Source organism: Oncorhynchus keta, chromosome 11 (genome assembly GCF_023373465.1).
Source record: "Oncorhynchus keta strain PuntledgeMale-10-30-2019 chromosome 11, Oket_V2, whole genome shotgun sequence".
Lineage (NCBI taxonomy): Eukaryota > Metazoa > Chordata > Actinopteri > Salmoniformes > Salmonidae > Oncorhynchus > Oncorhynchus keta.
This window is the reverse complement of record NC_068431.1, coordinates 29,441,290-29,459,902: the sequence shown is the minus strand read 5'-3', so window position 1 is coordinate 29,459,902 and position 18,613 is coordinate 29,441,290. Positions and strand designations below refer to the sequence as shown.

General features: G+C 46.7%; 1 protein-coding gene across 5 annotated transcripts in view; it reads left to right on the top strand.

Annotated features, from left to right (window-relative positions):
• The window catches only part of LOC118390688 (homeobox protein cut-like 1), a 215,447-nt gene that overhangs the window by 41,007 nt on the left and 155,827 nt on the right, over positions 1-18,613 (top strand). For all 5 annotated transcript variants that reach the window (XM_052529852.1, XM_052529850.1, XM_052529851.1 and 2 more), the window contains exon 2: positions 14,568-14,678. In XM_052529852.1, the coding sequence (XP_052385812.1) occupies positions 14,568-14,678 (111 nt within the window). The remainder of the gene's footprint in view (positions 1-14,567; positions 14,679-18,613) is intronic.

The following is an 18,613-nucleotide window of genomic DNA, read 5'->3' as shown; positions in this document are numbered from 1 at the left end:
GGGAAATAAGGCCTTATGGCCACCAGCCAACACTACCAAGGCAAAGGATTAGGGGCAAACACTGTCTACAGTCAAACACCAGTATAAAAAAAGACTGTATTTTCCCCTTCTGCATACAGTAACTACAACTAGATAAAATGACTTCAAAGTCATTTATTTTGCTGTAAAACAAAAACTTTATTGGCAAGATCAGCACACAGATGAGATTGACAGATCATTGCAGGCAGAGTTTTTCAGGAGTTACAGGCTTGCATTCAAATATATTAGTATAATCTCTTATCAATGTACTTGTCTAGTGCTGAATTTAAATAAGCCTTTGGGAGTGGCATTAAACACAGCCACCTCAGTATAAGTAACTATAACACTACATCAACACAGTGTAACCATGTTCCCTTTATTTATTTAGATTTAGTTTAGGCTATGAGAGGCTGTATTTCACAGGCTCCCTCTGAAGGGTTCCTCTTCCCTGCACAAGGACCCGGCTCTTCCAATGTGTTGCTATTGATTTTGTAATCGGCTTCAGTTAGCTTCCTGACAGGAATTTAAGGCTGTCTAGCCGCGATCACATGCTCCAAGAAAACACTACTGACAGGGGATGGGACTTTTAACCCTGAGCATTAGTCATAAATATACACTGAATGAATAAACATATATATGCAACATGTAAAGTGTTGGTCCCATGGTTCATGAGCTGAAATAAAAAATCTCAAATGTTACATACGGACAAAAAGCTTATTTCTCTCAAATGTTATGCTCAAATTAGTTTACATCCATATTAGTGAGCTTTTCCATCCACTGACATGTGTGGCATATCAAGAAGCTGATTAAACAGCATAATCATTACACAGGTGCACATTGTGCTGGGGACAAAAGGCCACTTTAAAATGTGCAGTTTTGTCACACAAAGCCACAGATGTCTCAAGTTTTGAGGGAGTGTGAAATTGGTATGCTGACTGCAGGAATGTCCACCAGAGCTGTTGCCAGAGAATTTAATGTTAATTTCTACCATGAGCTGCCTCCAATGTCATTTTAGAGAATTTGGCAGTACGTCTTCACCTGTGGGAACGTCTGAGGAAGGTTTGGGAGGGGTTGGTGCTGAGGGGTATTTCTGTCTGTGTTAAAGCCCTTCTGTGGGGAACAACTCATTCTGATTGGCTGGGCCTGGCTGCCAAGTGGGTGGGCATATGCCCTCCCAGGCCCATGCATAGCTGCACCCCTGCCCAGTCATGTGAAATCCATAGATTAGGGCCTAATGAATTTATTTCAATTGACTGATTTTCCTTATATGAACTGTAACTGAGTCAAATCTTAGAAACTGTGTTTCAGCAACACTGGGTCTAGGAGAGATCCGTCACATCAGCCCTAGTCCGACTCTCATACCATGGCTGCGGGTGTCATAGAACAGCAAGGCCTCTGTGATAAAGAGGCTACATTACGCAAAGAACCCGTCTCTTAATAATGACATCACACGACGGCACAGTCGTTTTTTTTTCTCTTCTCCCTCTCAATAGAGAAGTGTTGTCTGTCTCTCACAGTGAAGGGCTTCATTCTCTTTGCAGGGTAATAGATGGAAAGATGGCGGGAGCGTGCGGGCTCTTACCAGGCGTTGTGAGGCGTACACAGCACTGTGGGGCTCGGTGTGACAGTGAGTTGTTTTGTCTTGGAGCAGAGCAAGGGTTGTGTATGTGGCACTCAGGTGTGAGTAAACAATGGTAGAGATGGAGGGAGGCAGAGACTGCACTCAATCCACTGTACAAGTTTTCTATAGTTCTCCTGTTGCTCAGCCTATTCCCACTGAGAGGAAATGAAGGACAGGCAATTGTTATCCTCCTTCCTGCTTTCTTTGTTCCATTGTGCTGTCTTATGCCATCTGAAATCTGCACTCTTTCTTTTAGGAGTTAGACATGATGTATGCAATCAAACGGTTACCTGGAGTGAATATTTGTCGGAGAACACTGTGTTTGCTGCTTGGCTTGGTGGTTATTTGTTTCTCCAACTTTACGCCAAGTTCAATGCTATCCTGGTAGTCACTAAACTACCTCAAGGACTTGGTCAATGTTAGCCTGGTAGTCACTAAAACTGAACTCCCCCCTTTCTCAAAGAGGTCCAGTTAAACTCTCCTCTTAGCAAGCTGTATAATTTATCTAATTAGTTGCTGTAAAGCTTGGAAAGTATTTGAGGAATGTGGATTGATGTGGGTGGAGGCTACCACCAGCTCCCTATACCAGTGTGTGTTTGTGTGCGCGTGCGAGGCCTATGTGTGTGTGCGCACAATTACACCCAATTGTAAATATAGATGAGCTAAAAACGTCTGACCCCCCGCTCCCCTCCCCCCACCACATCCTGTCCTTTAGCAGTGTTGGCTTATCTCTGCATTGTAATTGAGGGAGACGTTAAAACTTGGAGTTTTGTTTTCCTCCTCAGTCTCCTCTCTCACTGTTAACCCTTTATAGTGTCCAACCAACCAACCAGCCAGTCAAACACTTAATCACTCACTCCCCCCTCACAGCATGTCTGTCATTGGCCTGCCTTCTCTTCTCCTCCGTGCCACAAGTGTCAAGTCCAGGAATCTTAATTGGTTTACCATGTTCATTGTCTGGTCAGCGGATACATTGTGGGGAAGGTAAAGGTCTTGAGGAAATGGCCGTGCTTCTCCAGTCAGAGGACTTCATTATGCCCACTCTCACTGCGTCACCAGAGCTCTGGTATTTGCGTCATTACATGCTGTCTAGACCGGCACGCGCGTGCATCCGTCATGCAGGTTGATTTTGTACGTCCACGTCAAATGCGATCCGGACACACAGGTTGAAATAACAGAAGGAACTCTGAACCAGCTATATTAATTTGTGGACAGGTTGAAACACGTGAAACATTCATGGACATTTAGCTAGCTAGCTTGCTGTTGCTGGCTAATTTGTACTGGGATATTAAAATTGGGTTGTTATTTTACCTGAAATGCACAAGGTCCTTTTTTTTCTGGATCTTTGTAGAATTTTGACCCATTTTGAGTCACAAAATCATGTGTTTTCTACTCCGACATTTAATCCACAGATTAAAGGGGAATCCTAGTTAGTTTCTAGTAATGTCTCCTCCAGTTCTCTTCTTCTGTGGACTTTATATGTCAGTTGGCTACCAACTTTAAGGTGCATTACCACCACCAACTGGTCTGGAGTGTGGAACTTCATCTTTCAATCACCCATGTGGGTATATGCTCCTATAATCCAATGAGGAGATGGGAGAGGTGGTACTTGCAGCGCATCAAGTGTCAAAAATAGAACCAACTTGGAGAGAAAAAAATAGTGCCTGTCTACGCAGACGATCGTTGATGCGCGCGAGCAGTTTAGATGAAATGATTGAATAACATGCATTTGCACATTTATTTTGCAACGCGAGCGGTGTTAGAAGCAGCCTAAACATCAGCTGGCAGATCTTGAACCTAGATGACAGTGCCATATCCACCACTTTTCTGTGGAGCTCATCTCTCTCTCTCTGGGCCTCCTTATGAAGCTGAATGGGGGCCTTTTGAAGCGAATCACAGCCCTTTTGTTGCATAATAAATCAGAGGGTGAAGAGAGATTGGGAGAATTGTCAGAGCGAGCGAATCAGTCCCCAATCATTACGGGGCTGGAGCGCGTTTCATATCACTGAGAACTCTCCAGGATTGATCCGCCCATAGACCCTGGCAGAGCAGAGCAGAGCGCCACAATCTGCGCAGCAGCACTGTGTTTAATTCACACTAATAAAGGTTCTGTCCTAACAAACCCCCCCCCCCTCCCCCCTTCTACCTCTCCCGGTTCGTTCTCATAATCACCAAATCCTTCAACTGAAGAGCTCTCCATAATGCCTGTGATTATAGACTGATTATAGTGAATACATAATGCTTGCATGTAAACAAGCCTCTCGCAAGGCAGATGTTACAACATCAGTAGCACCAGCAGAAGGCAACCCTACCCCCTCAGACTAATCAAAGTTTTCACGCTTACATAGCAACAGTGGTGGGGGGGTGTTGGTCTGCTGTCAAGCATTAAATCAAATCAAATCAAATTGTATTAGTCACATGCGCCGAATACAACAGGTGTAGTTGTAGACCTTACAGTGAAATGCTTACTTACGAGCCCCTAAGCATGTGGGCTTTGATTGGCTATCAGTTTGAAATGGAGAGAACATCTAACCATAGGCCTGATTTATAGAGCAGTTAGATTGTGAGATCAAACAATGTTTGCAAATTGGTCACGTTGAATGGGGACGACCCATTTTTCTGTCCATTAAAAGGCATGAAGAGGTAGGCAATAAATAGGCCATAGGAGCGAATAATTACAATTTAGCAGATTAACACTGGAGTGATAAATGAGCAGATGATGATGATGTGCAAAAGAACAGAAAAGTACATTTAAAAAAACAGTATGGGGATGAGGTAGGTAGATTGGGTGGGCTATTTACAGACTACGTACAGCTGCAGCGATCGGTTAGAATGTAGTACCATAAACCCCTGTACCTCTATCCAGAGTGAAGGAGTGTTTTTCATTGGTCAACAACCACCTTATTGTTCTTACCATAAAGCTACATGCTGGGAATTAGCATACAAATGTATGATAATAGCCAGCATTTCGCTTAATTGGATGAAGTAGTTACGTTTTTTTCCTTCTCAGAGGTAGTCCACTCTCTGTGAGAACCAGCACCCATTCTGAGAAACTGTTTGGGAGTTGTTGTTACCAAAGAGGCCAATGACATTTCAATGACCACTGCAGTTTTTCAAAGAACAGTCCTCTTGGTTATGAGGCATGGCTGCTACTACTCTCAGATAATATATTCTCCTCCCCTTCTCTTACATGAGCACCATGCCCTCCAGAGGGCCCCTCCCAGTGAATTGGCTGGTTTTGATTGCTCGATCTGGCAGTCAATCAGGCAGGAGGAAGGTCATAGCGAAGGTGAGAACTGTACAGGCACAATGATTCCATTGTGGGCACGCTCGGATAGGTGAGGTCCTCATGGTGGGGGAATTAAATTAAAACACACGCTCCTAGGTCACTGTGCTAATAAAAAAGATAAAAACCCCTAGATAAGAATACATATGAGTTTATTATGGAGTAAATAAAAATAACTTTAAAGATGCTGTTAAGGACGGTCTCTAGAAGGACTGTGAATTATGAGGACAGTGTGTTCCTTCCTTGTGGGGACATTTGTTCCATACTACGTCCCACCACAGCACACTATCAGTCTCCTCCCGCTGATATACAGTTGAAGTCGGAAGTTTACATACACCTTAGCCAAATACATTTAAACTCAGTTTTTCACAATTCCTGACATTTAATCTTAGTAAAAATTCCCTGTCTTAGATCCGTTAGGATCACCACTTTATTTTAATAATGTGAAATGTCAGAATAATAGTAGAGAGTGATTTATTTCAGCTTTTATTTTTTTCATCACATTCCCAGTGGGTCAGAAGGTTATATACACTCAATTAGTATTTGGTAGCATTGCCTTTAAATTGTTTAACTTGGGTCAAACATTTCGGGTAGCCTTCCACAAGCTTCCCACAATAAGTTGGGTGAATTTTGGCCCATTCCTCCTGACAGAGCTGGTGTAACTGAGTCAGGTTTGTAGGCCTCCTTGCTCGCACACGCTTTTTCAGTTCCACCCACAAATTTTCTATAGGATTGAGGTCGGGGCTTTGTGATGGCCACTCCAATACCTTGACTTTGTTGTCCTTAAGCCATTTTGCCACAACATTGGAAGTATGCTTGTTGCCTCAATATATCCACATAATTTTCCTTCCTCATGATGCCATCCAGTTTGTGAAGTGCACCAGTCCCTCCTGCAGCAAAGCACCCCCACAACATGATGCTGCCACCCCCATGCTTCATGGTTGTGATGGAGTTCATCAGCTTGCAAGCCTCCCTCTTTTTCCTCCAAACATAACGATGGTGAGTATGGCCAAACAGTTCTATTTCTGTTTCATCAGACCAGAGGACCTTTCACCCCAAAAGTACGATCTTACTGGTGGTTTTGGAGCAGAGGCTTCTTCCTTGCTGAGTGGCCTTTCAGGTTATGTTGATATAGGACTCATTTTAATGTGGATATAGATACTTTTGTACCGGTTTCCTCCAGCATCTTCACAAGGTCCGTTGCTGTTGTTCTGGGATTGATTTGCACCTTTGCACTTTTTTGCACTCTCCTTCCCGAGCAGTATGACGGCTAGCTGGTCCCCTGGTGTTTATACTTGCGTATTATTGTTTGTACAGATGAACGTGGTATCTTCAGGTGTTTGGAAATTGCTTGCAAGGATGAACCAGACTTGTGGAGGTCTGCAATTATTTTTCTGAGGTCTTCTGATCTCTTTTAATTTTCCCATGATGCCAAGCAAAGAGGTACTGAGTTTGGAGGTAGGCCTTGAAATACATCCACATGTACACCTCCAATTGTCTCAAATGATGTCAATTTGCCTATCAGAAGCTTCTAAAGCTATGACATAATTTTCTGGAATTTTCCAAGCTATTTAAAGGCACAGCCAACTTAAGTGTTTGTAAACTTCTGACCCACTGGAATTGTGATACAGTGGAATAATCTGTCTGTAAACAATTGTTGGAATAATTACTTGTGTCATGCCAAACTATAGTTTGTTAACAAGAAATTTGTGGAGTGGTTGAAAAACATGTTTTAATGACTTCCGATTTCAACTGTATGTTCCATACTACGTCCCGACCACCACATCACACTGTCAGTCTCCTCCTGCAGATATATGATTCACAGCCTATTAAAACATCTGTCACAAATCTGTTACCAGGGCGCAGTTTGGACACTGGGACGTTTATTAGAAACCAATGTTAATGTGATTCCCCTTCTCTATGTAGGTTAAACTGACACTCCAATTTATGGCTCCAGTTTATTCAGCTTAAGGCACACTTCACTCTGACCAGACCATTAGGAGAGCTTTAGTATGCATTACCCCTCGCTTCAAGTCAACGGATTAGGACTGAAGGTTAAGTTATCTCCAAGACGCATACATACACACGTCAAGGTGACATTTTAACCTGCATTGCCAAATCCGTATTGCCGATGGGTTCTAATCTGACCTTGTTCCAAGACCTGTTCTGAGATCTTGTGTAAACGACCGCCTAGCTTTTGAGACTGTGTCAACGAGTATGAATAGCCTAGCGTGGCCACAAAGCCTGGTCTGTTTTAACTGGTAGTGTTAGCGAAAACAAAACATGAGGCTTTGATAAAGGTTTTAGTGTACCGCCTCACTACAATGCAAATAGATTAGCCCTCCTCTTAATGTTAACAGCAGCTGTTGGAGCAGCCAGGACAGAGCAGACACTTGTATTTGCTATTTGCCTAAAGCTCCTTTGAAGTGGTACCGAGAGCTAGACACCTCTCTCTCTCTCTCCCTCTCTCTCTCCTCTCTCTCTCTCGCTCTCTCGCTCTCTCGCCCTCCCTCCCTCCCTCCCTCCCTCCCTCCCTCCCTCCCTCCCTCCCTCCCTCCCTCCCTCCCTCCCTCCCTCCCTCCCTCCCTCCCTCCCTCGCTCTCTCCGCCCTCCCTCCCTCCCTCCCTCCCCTCTCTCTCTCTCTCTCTCTCTCTCTCTCTCTCTCGCTCTCTCTCGCCCTCCCTCCCTCTCTCTCCATATGTTTTGATAATAGCCCAATGCTCTAGTCTAGTTAGCATGGGCTGTCTTTCTAGTAAAGCTGTCAATGTACTGTGAAGGCCTTGTATGCTAAGGTACTAACGGAAACCCTCAATACTATACAGTACACACACAATCATACAGCGCTGCAATCTGTGACTCATATCTGTGAACATGGGTGGAGAAAAGAATAGAATGCCTGTCCACATTTATTCAAATCAAATGGAGATTATCAGGACGACCACTTTCATAAGTGTAATTCTGGAAATGAGTTGCACCTCATTAACCTTGGTTTTGCTTCGTGCTGTTTTTCTGGCCTTTACAGTTGTACTGTACATTCCCAGACTGTAGTGTGTGAGGCACAGAGGTGAGGTCAGATTGCAGAAGGGTAGTCATTGGTGATGTTGTCACTCAGTAAGTGCACCTGAACAGAAGAGTTGTTTCATTCGTGGCAGTGTGGCGTGTTCCAACCTTCATTATACAGATGTCCTAGTAGATAAAAGACACAGAGAGACTCTGGGAAGAAATTGTCTCCAGCAGTGTAGCGGCAATATCTGTTCCACCTTCGTTTTGTTCCACATACAGAAGGGCTAGATAATGTCTTTTTCTGCACTGCGCCTATTTAAGGGTGGATAAATTGATGCCGTTTTTAAACCCGTTGCCAGCTGTTGATGAAGTTAACCTTTTGAAAACCTGCACCTGCTTATACTCAAGAAATGGGGTCAGCTGATGCGTAGATCAACTTTGTTTTGTCTGCTGTTTACCCAATTAAGTTTTATGACAGTCAGCCTATCATGATAATCTATTTGGAAAGATTCAAAGCTGCATCTTGAAAAGCTTTTTGCATGAATCTGAAGTTGGTCAGCAGTTCTCCACAACAATACCATCTTCAGAAAATGCCCTCTGCCTATTATTGGTTTCAATCAGAGTAAATTGTTCCATTGCCCCTAACCAACCCCCCCTCCCTCAACTACCCTTAATGATCTTGAGATTGAATTTGTGATCTGGTCTGTTTTGAGGGGAGCTTGGTTGGAGTAGGCAGGGAGTGAGACAGGGACGCAGAGAGGGAGACTGACAGAGACGCAGAGAGGGAGGGAGACGGACAGAGGAACAGGGAGACACACAGAGGAACAGAGCGAGAGACGCACACACATACACACACAGGGAGAGACACACACAAAGAGAGAGAGAGACACACACACACACAGAGACACACACACACACACAGAGGGAGAGACACACACAGAGAGAGTGAGGGAAACACACAGGGAGAGTGAGACACACGGAGACACAGAGGGAGGGAGACACACAGAGGGAGGGAGACACACAGAGGGAGGGAGACACACAGAGGGAGGGAGACACACAGAGGAACAGGGAGACACACAGAGGAACAGGGAGACACACAGAGGGAGGGAGACACACAGAGGAACAGGGAGACACACAGAGGAACAGGGAGACACAGAGGGAGGGAGACACAGAGGGAGGGAGACACACAGAGGGAGGGAGACACACAGAGGGAGGGAGACACACAGAGGGAGGGAGACACACAGGGGAACAGGGAGACACACAGGGGAACAGGGAGACACACAGGGGAACAGGGAGACACACAGGGGAACAGGGAGACACACAGGGGAACAGGGAGACACACAGGGGAACAGGGAGACACACAGGGGAACAGGGAGACACACAGGGGAACAGAGTGAGACACACACACAGGGAGAGACACACACACAGAAAGAGAGAGAGAGACACACACACACAGAAAGAGAGAGAGAGAGACACACACACAGAAAGAGAGAGAGAGAGAGACACACACACACACACACGAGAGAGACTCACACAGAGAGAGTGAGGGACACCGAGGGAGACACACAGAGGAACAGAGCGAGACACACACACACACACACACAGAAACACACACACACAGGGAGAGACACACACACACACACAGAAAGAGAGAGAGAGAGACGCACACAGAGAGAGGGACACCGAGGGGGAGACACAGAGAGGGAGGGAGAGGGGGACACAGGGAGAGAGACCCAGAGAGAGAGATATTCCCTTCAGCTCATGCAGCTGATAGCATCTGGCACAGTCAAGCTCTCGAGGGAGCGTGGTAATCTGTTCCATCAGCGTTTACTACTGAACAAATTAACTAAGACAAGCACCACTGCCTGAGCCAGCAAAATTCTTCCATTACAAAAATTATAAAGCCATTATAGAGCACAATTTGGTCCTTTATTTAAGCATGGCTGCTGTGAGAGGCGGCAGGGCCCGATGTAGGCTGAGAGGGCCGACGCTATGGAGCCTGGAGATAGGGTAGGGTGGGACACACTGAGGGGGGTGTGAGAGGGGTTTGGCCACATCTGTCCTCCTAGTGTTGGTGAAGTTGGTCACGCCCCCCTATGATGGAATAGTCAGCATTTGTGACGGTTAATTTTGAAGTAGTATAAGCAGTGGTCTGTGTGTTAACCTATAATTTTCACTAGCCTATGCCATAGCTCCTACAGCTATGCCAGACAGTAAATGAATCATATAGCCTAGGCTATTCTTACACGAATTCTGAAATAAAATGCCAGTTTCTATACACCAAGGCCTCATGTAGCCTGGACACATTGACTTTTCTGGGAGAGACCACTGAGGGCCAGGCAGCTTCTTCCCCCTGTGTGCTGCCATAGAGTTACATTGACAGTGCCTGTCCAACAAGGCTCAAGGTCATTGGACACAGATAAGTCAACGTCTTTTTCCCGGTAACTTTGATTGGACTGATATGTGTTTACTTCATTGTTTACCACGTCTTCTAGCTAGTTTGAAAAGTTCTATAGAATCATGTTGACTCCTAGCAAAGGATTTGGTCAGGTGGCCCAACAAGTGACATATCGCAGCTTTAATGTTTGATGTGGTCCAGTTCCATGGGTATAACAGTAACTAGGCAATAGATGAAGAGAGGGACTTGCTTTAATCTTAACTGCACAATCTTGGTAACAGGCAGGCAGACGCACTCAGAATGGTGTTTTGCCTGCATCCCAATACTCGAACAATGTAGCAATATTGTAGACTCATGCTGAATTTGACTATGGGAAGTCAACTGATCAGAATTCTAGCGTTTGTGTGTTTAGTGGTTTCATATGAGCTTTTTTAATTGAGTTTCCTCCACCAGTATTTTCATGTTCTAATCACCACTGGTGAGCTACGTGGGTGGATGAAGACAGGGGGCTGGGGTTGGGCTGACTCGTCCTGTTGATAAAAACATAATTACCCAGCTCCCTGGGCCCAACCCCACCCCGTGGACGGCTCAGCGCCGGCGCATTAGGACATGGGTTAGGAAGCCTAGTGCTAATCAATTTGAGTTGATTAGCCAAATCGTTTGCATAATGGGCTTAACAGCAGCATCTGCTAATCAGTCTCAAGAGTGTAGCTTTTGGGGGAATGTGGCGTTCCTCCTTTCCACTTCTCCAACCCTCCCTCCTTCTTCCCTCGCTTACTTATCCATTACTCTATAGTCTAGATACAGCAGGAGAGTGAGTGTGGGAATACAGTTGCTGAGAGCTACAGTACAGCTAGCCAGTGCTAATGCGTTAGCTCCCAGGGCTAGCTAAGTCTATATCCTTTCTATTAGCTTGTCTTCCACTCTGCTCAGTGGTGGTGGTTGGTAGTAGTGGTGGTGGTTGGTAGTAGTGGTAGTGGTGGTTGGTAGTGGTGGTTGGTAGTGGTAGTGGTGGTGGTGGTGGATAGTCATAGTGTTGGTGGTGGTTGTGGTAGTGGTGGTTGGTAGTGGTAGTGGTGGGTGGTGGTGGTGGGTTGTTGTGGTGGTGGGTTGTTGTGGTGGTGGTTGGTAGTAGTGGTAGTAGTGGTAGTGGTGGTGGTTGGTAGTAGTGGTGGTGGTTGGTAGTAGTAGTGGTGGTTGTTAGTGGTAGTGGGTTGTTGTGGTGGTGGTGGGTTGTTGTGGTGGTGGGTTGTTGTGGTGGTTGGTTGTTGTGGTGGTGGTGGTTGGTTGTTGTGGTGGTGGTTGGTAGTAGTGGTAGTAGTGGTAGTGGTGGTGGTTGGTAGTAGTGGTGGTGGTTGGTAGTGGTGGTGGTGGCGGTGGTTGGTGGTGGGTAGTAGTGGTGGTGGTGGGTGGTGGTGGTGGTGGTGGTGGGTAGTAGTAGTGGTGGTGGTGGGTAGTAGTAGTGGTGGTGGTGGGTAGTAGTAGTGGTGGTGGTGGGTAGTAGTGGTGGTGGTGGGTAGTAGTAGTGGTGGTGGTGGGTAGTAGTAGTGGTGGTGGTGGGTAGTAGTAGTGGTGGTGGTGGGTAGTGGTAGTGGTGGTGGGTAGTAGTGGTGGTGGGTAGTAGTGGTGGTGGTTGGTAGTGGTGGTGGTGGGTAGTAGTGGTGGGTAGTAGTGGTGGTGGGTGGTGGTGGGTAGTAGTAGTAGTAGTAGTAGTAGTAGTGGTGGTGGGTAGTAGTGGTGGTTGTGGGTGGTGGTGGGTAGTAGTAGTGGTGGTGGGTAGTAGTAGTGGTGGTGGTGGGTAGTAGTAGTGGTGGTGGTTGGTGGTAGTGGTGGGTAGTGGTGGGTAGTGGTGGGTAGTAGTGGTGGTGGGTAGTATTGGTGGTGGTTGGTAGTGGTGTTGGTGGTTGGTAGTGGTGGTGGTGGTTGGTAGTGGTGGTGGTTGGTAGTAGTGGTGGTGGTGGGTAGTAGTGGTGGTGGTGGGTGGTGATTGGTAGGAGTGGTGGTGATTGGTAGTAGTGGTGGTGGTTGGTAGTGGTGGGTAGCGGTGGTGGTTAGTAGTAGTGGTAGTGGTGGTTAGTAGTAGTGGTAGTAGTGGTGGTGGTTAGTAGTGGTGGTGATTGGTAGTAGTGGTGGTGGTTGGTAGTAGTGGGTAGTGGTGGGTAGCGGTGGTGGGTGGTAGTAGTGGTGGTGGTTAGTGGTAGTAGTGGTGGTGGTTGGTAGTAGTGGTGGTTGGTAGTAGTGGGTAGTGGTGGGTAGCGGTGGTGGGTGGTAGTAGTGGTGGTGGTTGGTAGTAGTGGGTAGTGGTGGGTAGCGGTGGTGGGTGGTAGTAGTGGTGGTGGTTGGTAGTGGTGTTGGTGGTTGGTAGTGGTGGTTGGTAGTGGTGGTGGTTGGTAGTAGTGGTGGTGGTGGTGGGTAGTAGTGGTGGTGGTGGGTGGTGATTGGTAGTAGTGGTGGTGGGTAGTATTGGTGGTGGTTGGTAGTGGTGTTGGTGGTTGGTAGTGGTGGTGGTGGTTGGTAGTGGTGGTGGTTGGTAGTAGTGGTGGTGGTGGGTAGTAGTGGTGGTGGTGGGTGGTGATTGGTAGTAGTGGTGGTGATTGGTAGTAGTGGTGGTGATTGGTAGTAGTGGTGGTGGTTAGTAGTAGTGGTAGTGGTGGTTAGTAGTAGTGGTGGTGATTGGTAGTAGTGGTGGTGGTTGGTAGTAGTGGGTAGTGGTGGGTAGCGGTGGTGGGTGGTAGTAGTGGTGGTGGTTATTGGTAGTAGTGGTGGTTGGTAGTAGTGGGTAGTGGTGGGTAGCGGTGGTGGGTGGTAGTAGTGGTGGTGGTTGGTAGTAGTGGGTAGTGGTGGGTAGCGGTGGTGGGTGGTAGTAGTGGTGGTGGTTGGTAGTAGTGGGTAGTGGTGGGTAGCGGTGGTGGGTGGTAGTAGTGGTGGTTAGTAGTGGTGGTGGTTGGTAGTAGTGGTGGTGGTTGGTAGTGGGTGGTGGTGGTGGGTAGTGGTGCTGGTGGTGGGTAGTGGTGCTGGTGGTTGGTAGTAGTGGGGTGGTGGTTGGTAGTGGTAGTGGTTAGTTGTGGTAGCTGTGTGGATTAAAGTGGAGGCTGCAATCTGGCTTGCTCACTTCCAGCCTAATTAAGGTGATTTGTTCCCTGCATCTGGCTCCCAGATGTCAGCCTCAACTGCCTCTCTCTCTCTCTGCCTCTCTCTCTCTCTGCCCCCCCCCCTCTCTCTCTGCCCCCCCCTCTCTAACTCTCTGCCCCCTCTCTATCTGCCCCCCCCCCCTTCTCTCTCTGCCTCTCCCTTTTTCTCTCTTGCTCTCTCTCTCTGAGCAGAGACGACACACGCAAACACATACACAGCGTCGGCGAAGGCCCATCTTGACACTGCTTGTCATTAAGTCACTTCACACGTCCCAGTCCAATGGGGAATTATATCACCAGAATAACTATAGATACTTGTGGATTACATTATGACAGGTTCAGAGTCAGACATAACATTGTGTGGGGGCTTCATCCTCTGTGTGGATATTCTAAAGCTTAGGCTAGTAGCCTAGGCCTCTGAATAGTACTATTAGCCTACAGTATAGTCTCCTCCTAGCCTGACTTGTCCATGCTGATCTAGAGTCAGTGTTTATATCTCCTCTGGGTACCTCTCTCCCAATATTGATGATCTGGGATCTGCCCTATGACATTTACATGCCTAGAGACCATAAAGGCTGCTGGTGAATTTCTGCCTGTGAGAAAAGCTATTTTCCTTTCTCTCTTGAATACATTTTTTCGTGGAAATGCTGCCTGGATCCAAGTAGTTGTACTTCTTTTTCTACACTTCTATCTGTAGTTAAAGATGGATGATGTGCTGAAAGAAAGGGGGGAAGAAGGGAGTGTGTGTGTATGTGTACATTTAATGTGTGCGTACACTGTACAGTGTGTGTACTGTACAGTGGGGTGTGTGTGATGCCAGCGTGTAAGTAGTCATGGTGCCTGTGCTTGTGTCATATCTAGGTCTGTCTGTCTGTCTCTGTCTGGAGGGAGAGGAGAGAAGATGAGGCTGATTCTGTCTCTCTCTTTCTCTTCTCTCTCACGCTCCCCCTCTCCCAGTGAAGGGCTAGTGGTGCCAGAGTACAGGGGGGAAAAGAGAGTTAAAAGAAGAGGGGTTTTCTTGTTTGTCTGCTGATGTAAATGACGGTCACCCCCCACAGAGCCCTGTGTAATCATTTAGTGTTTTCTCCTCCTCCCCTCTTGGTCTCACAGAGAGAACTGAATGCCACAGCCACAGCCCTGGCCAACAGACAAGATGAGAGCGAGCAGTCCAGGAAAAAGCTCATCGACCAGAGCCGCGAGTTCAAGAAAAACACACCAGAGGTGAGTGTCTGCTCTGCTTCTGCCTGTCCCTACTTACTTACACACACACACACACACACACACACACACACACACACACACACACACACACACACACACACACACACACACACACACACACACACACACACACACACACACACACACACACACACACACACACACACACACACCACATTAGTAGAGGCACGACAGACAGGATGTGTGTGTCTGTGTTGATGTAACGGACATGCAGCATCATGGCCGAACAGACGTGTGTGTGTGTAGACCCTCGTCATCAATGCCTCTTGTGTCATCCGACAGGGACACATCACCCGTCCTTTTTGTCGGGGGCGGGGTCAGGGGTGGGGTCAGGGAAATGGTGCCCAGTCAAGCGGAGGAGACTATGTCCTCTTATTGTTCACTGGCCCTCCGCCCCCCACCCTTCTTTCAGCTGCTTCCACTGGCGTTTTGTGTGTTTTTATTTACCTTTTAGACAGTGTCTCTTCCTCTCAAATGGCTGAGCTCCTCATTTGTTCCTTCTCATTGGATTCCACTTCCCATGCGATCCAGTTAGCCCATCCTTACATTAGCTCATGCTAGCATAGTTTTTTAAAACACCATTCATTACATGTCATTACATAGGCTACTCAATGCTCCTCCCTCTTGTAAGCTCCAACTCAAACCAGGTTTGTTAGTACAATCTGAAACCCTCTGGGAATCAGGATGACCTTAGTAGTCAGTAGTCCGAAACCACCAGCCCACAGCCACCCCCTCAAACTGAACTCTATTACTCCACTACGACCACCTTTTAAGGAATATTCCTTGTCACATGGTTGGTCAAGGCTGTTCTGGACAGTTTTGATCGGCCCTGCTGCTTTTCTGTGAAGTCATGTCTTGAGTTGATAAAAACTAGCGACGCGACGCGTGTGAAGAGTTTTAAGGGGTGAGCGGTTCTTTATTTAAAGAAAACTCTGCTGCGGATCTGATTTAAGCTGCCATGGTTTAGGTATGCTGGCAAGGCCTTGGCAATGAAGGAACAACGTCCAACAGAGGCTTCAATTATCGTTACGTCAATATATTTCGGCACAAGAAAGTGGCTCTTTTGATTCTTGTCTTTGATGACAACACTGTGATTCTCAAAATGGCAACCGAATTCGAGGCCCAGAATTGAAGATTGTAGAACAGATGTTAGATTTTTGAAATATTATTTTAAATTACACCAAATTACCCTAAGAAATGCAGAAGTAGACTCTTGTCCCTCCTACCCGTAGCTCCGTCAACTGTTCCCATTGAAGAGTGACCACTACCTAGCCTATTCTCCTGTGCCTTGTCAGTTATTCTACCCTCCTTGCACCACCACCATCGTTTTTACAGGTTGCCATTTTCTCATGATCCTAAAATGCATCGATGCTGATGACATAAACCCTCTATTCAGACAGAAAATGAGCCCATTTTGCACCGCAGAGTTCCTCAGGGGGGTGGATTTGTTTTCCACCTAAATCTTGTAAACACCAGGAATGCGTGACACTCCAGCTGTGCGAAGTGGTGCGGCCATTGTGTCCACCCGCCAGCCTCGGCTCCACGTCATGTGACCCTTTTGTGAGGTTCCTCCGTCGCCATGGCTCTCCTCTCCTCAAACAAAAGAGAGTGCAGGAGAGAGCAATGTGAAATATAAAGAGAACGAAAGAGCGAGAAGAACAAACAGACTGCAGGTGGGAGGACAGACGAGTAGCTTAATTTACTTACTGTAGTTGAAACAGATATTCATCCGTTCAAACAATATTGAATGTAAAATGGATAACAAAAACTACTCATCCGATAATATGTACTGAATTTACTATTGCACCCACACACAGTCTAAGACGATGGCTTGGTGTTCTAGGTCTGGGCCCACCTGAGTCAGCTCATCCTCAGGGCCCATTAGTCTGTTTGGTGATTTACAGTAAGCCCCCCGCTGTAAGTAAGCTGCCGGCCAGGTCATTGTCATTGCTCAGGGCAGTGCTGCCCTTCTCTGTCTGCCCCCCCACCCCAACGTAGCACAGCAGTGCTATGTGCTGTGTCAGCAGCAGCCGTGCCATGCTTCATTCTGGGCCCTGATGACCCATGGTGCTCTGGCACACAGAGGCAGACCTAATGCACAGCAGACAAAGAGGTCAGGAATCGGGTATCTTCTAGAACAGGACAACAACACCTCAACAGGATAGAGGGGAGGACTGAGATCCAGCTTCCGTTCCACACATTCATATCCCTTCTATGCAGAGGTCTGCACACCATTATGAGATATAATAACCTATTGGTGTGTTGTGTGTTTGATATTGTCTGTTTGTATGACGTCTCTGGAACGGACAGGTTGTGATCCATGGTATAAGATGGTACACAGCTGAGTTGTGGGCCCATTGGCAGGTGGTTTCTCTGGTGACTAGAGGCAGTTCTTATACAGCAGACATATTGAGGGTACACTGTCAATGTTTGGCACAATCGTTGGCTCACTACCCCAGAGGCCCCTTTCTTAGTCAGAGGAGTACGTCCCCAAAGTCATAAACTGCTCAGTCTACTAAGGAAGAGAGGGGACAACGTGGCTTAGTCACTTTCAGCATAACGGTCAAGTTTATGTAACCATGAACTCCTTAGTTTCAGTTTGTCAGAAATTCTGTAAAAAATAAATAAATAATAATAATCTATTGAACCTCAAAGGAGTGATGGATCACTATGTAGACCTGGGCCTCCACGAGGAGATCACACTGATGTGAGTTGAAATGACTGACGACATAATGAAGATGTCTCTTTCATTAAGAGTGACATTGTGTCAGTTCTGTCAGTCTTCCCAGCCTCAGATATGGCTTGAGAACTTTATTTTCGGGCTTTAGACAAACCCAGGAGTGTTTCCGATTGCTCAGAGGAGGCCGTTAGCCAGCCTTGATGAAATATCTACTGAAAGTCAAGAACAGATACAAGGATACAGTGCGATTGCAAACACTATTGATATATGTGTTCAGCTGATGCAGTGCTCCACCAAACAAATATAGTGTTGTCCAGGGAAGAGCTTGGATAAGAATGTCATGGCCATTGTGCTCCTCTCCCCAGCAATTTGATCACGGCAGCCATTGTTGCTGCCCCACCTCCTCCCCACTTCTTCCCTTTTCTCCTCTCCTTTTCTGTCTGAAAATTCCTTCCGAGTTACCACTCCCAACGAGTGTTGATGAATAAATGGAAAATAAAAACCTGTTTTGTCTCTGGGTCTCTAATAAATCAGGCTTCTTTTCCATATAAACCGTCCAGGGCTGCAATTTATGTTTGAGCTTAATAACCCGTTACTAAATTAATCGTGCTGGGGTTTTGGCTGGGAGGCTGTGTTCTCGGGGATTCTGTGAACTCTGTAAGGGAGGGGAAAAAAGGAAAAGGGAAGAAATAACTGCTCTAGTTGCCAGAATGGGCCCAGAACCCAAGGTACAAAACATCAAGGGGTTCCGGCAGAGGGGTGGAAATTTCATCCCTCTGTCGCTTGGAGCTGGAAAGCTACCTTAATTACTGCTCTGTTCAGAGGCGCTCAGAGTTGCTAACTCAATGTAGTGTTTCAATGTAGTGTTTCAACCCTTTCAAAGTGTTTCATCTCGTCTCTCTGAGAAGGGGAGTTATGGACACCCTTTCAAAGTGTTTCATCTCGTCTCTCTGAGAAGGGGAGTTATGGACACCCTTTCAAAGTGTTTCATCTCGTCTCTCTGAGAAGGGGAGTTATGGACACCCTTTCAAAGTGTTTCATCTCGTCTCTCTGAGAAGGGGAGTTATGGACACCCTTTCAAAGTGTTTCATCTCGTCTCTCTGAGAAGGGGAGTTATGGACACCCTTTCAAAGTGTTTCATCTCGTCTCTCTGGACACCCTTTCAAAGTGTTTCATCTCATCTCTCTGAGAAGGGGAGTTATGGACACCCTTTCAAAGTGTTTCATCTCGTCTC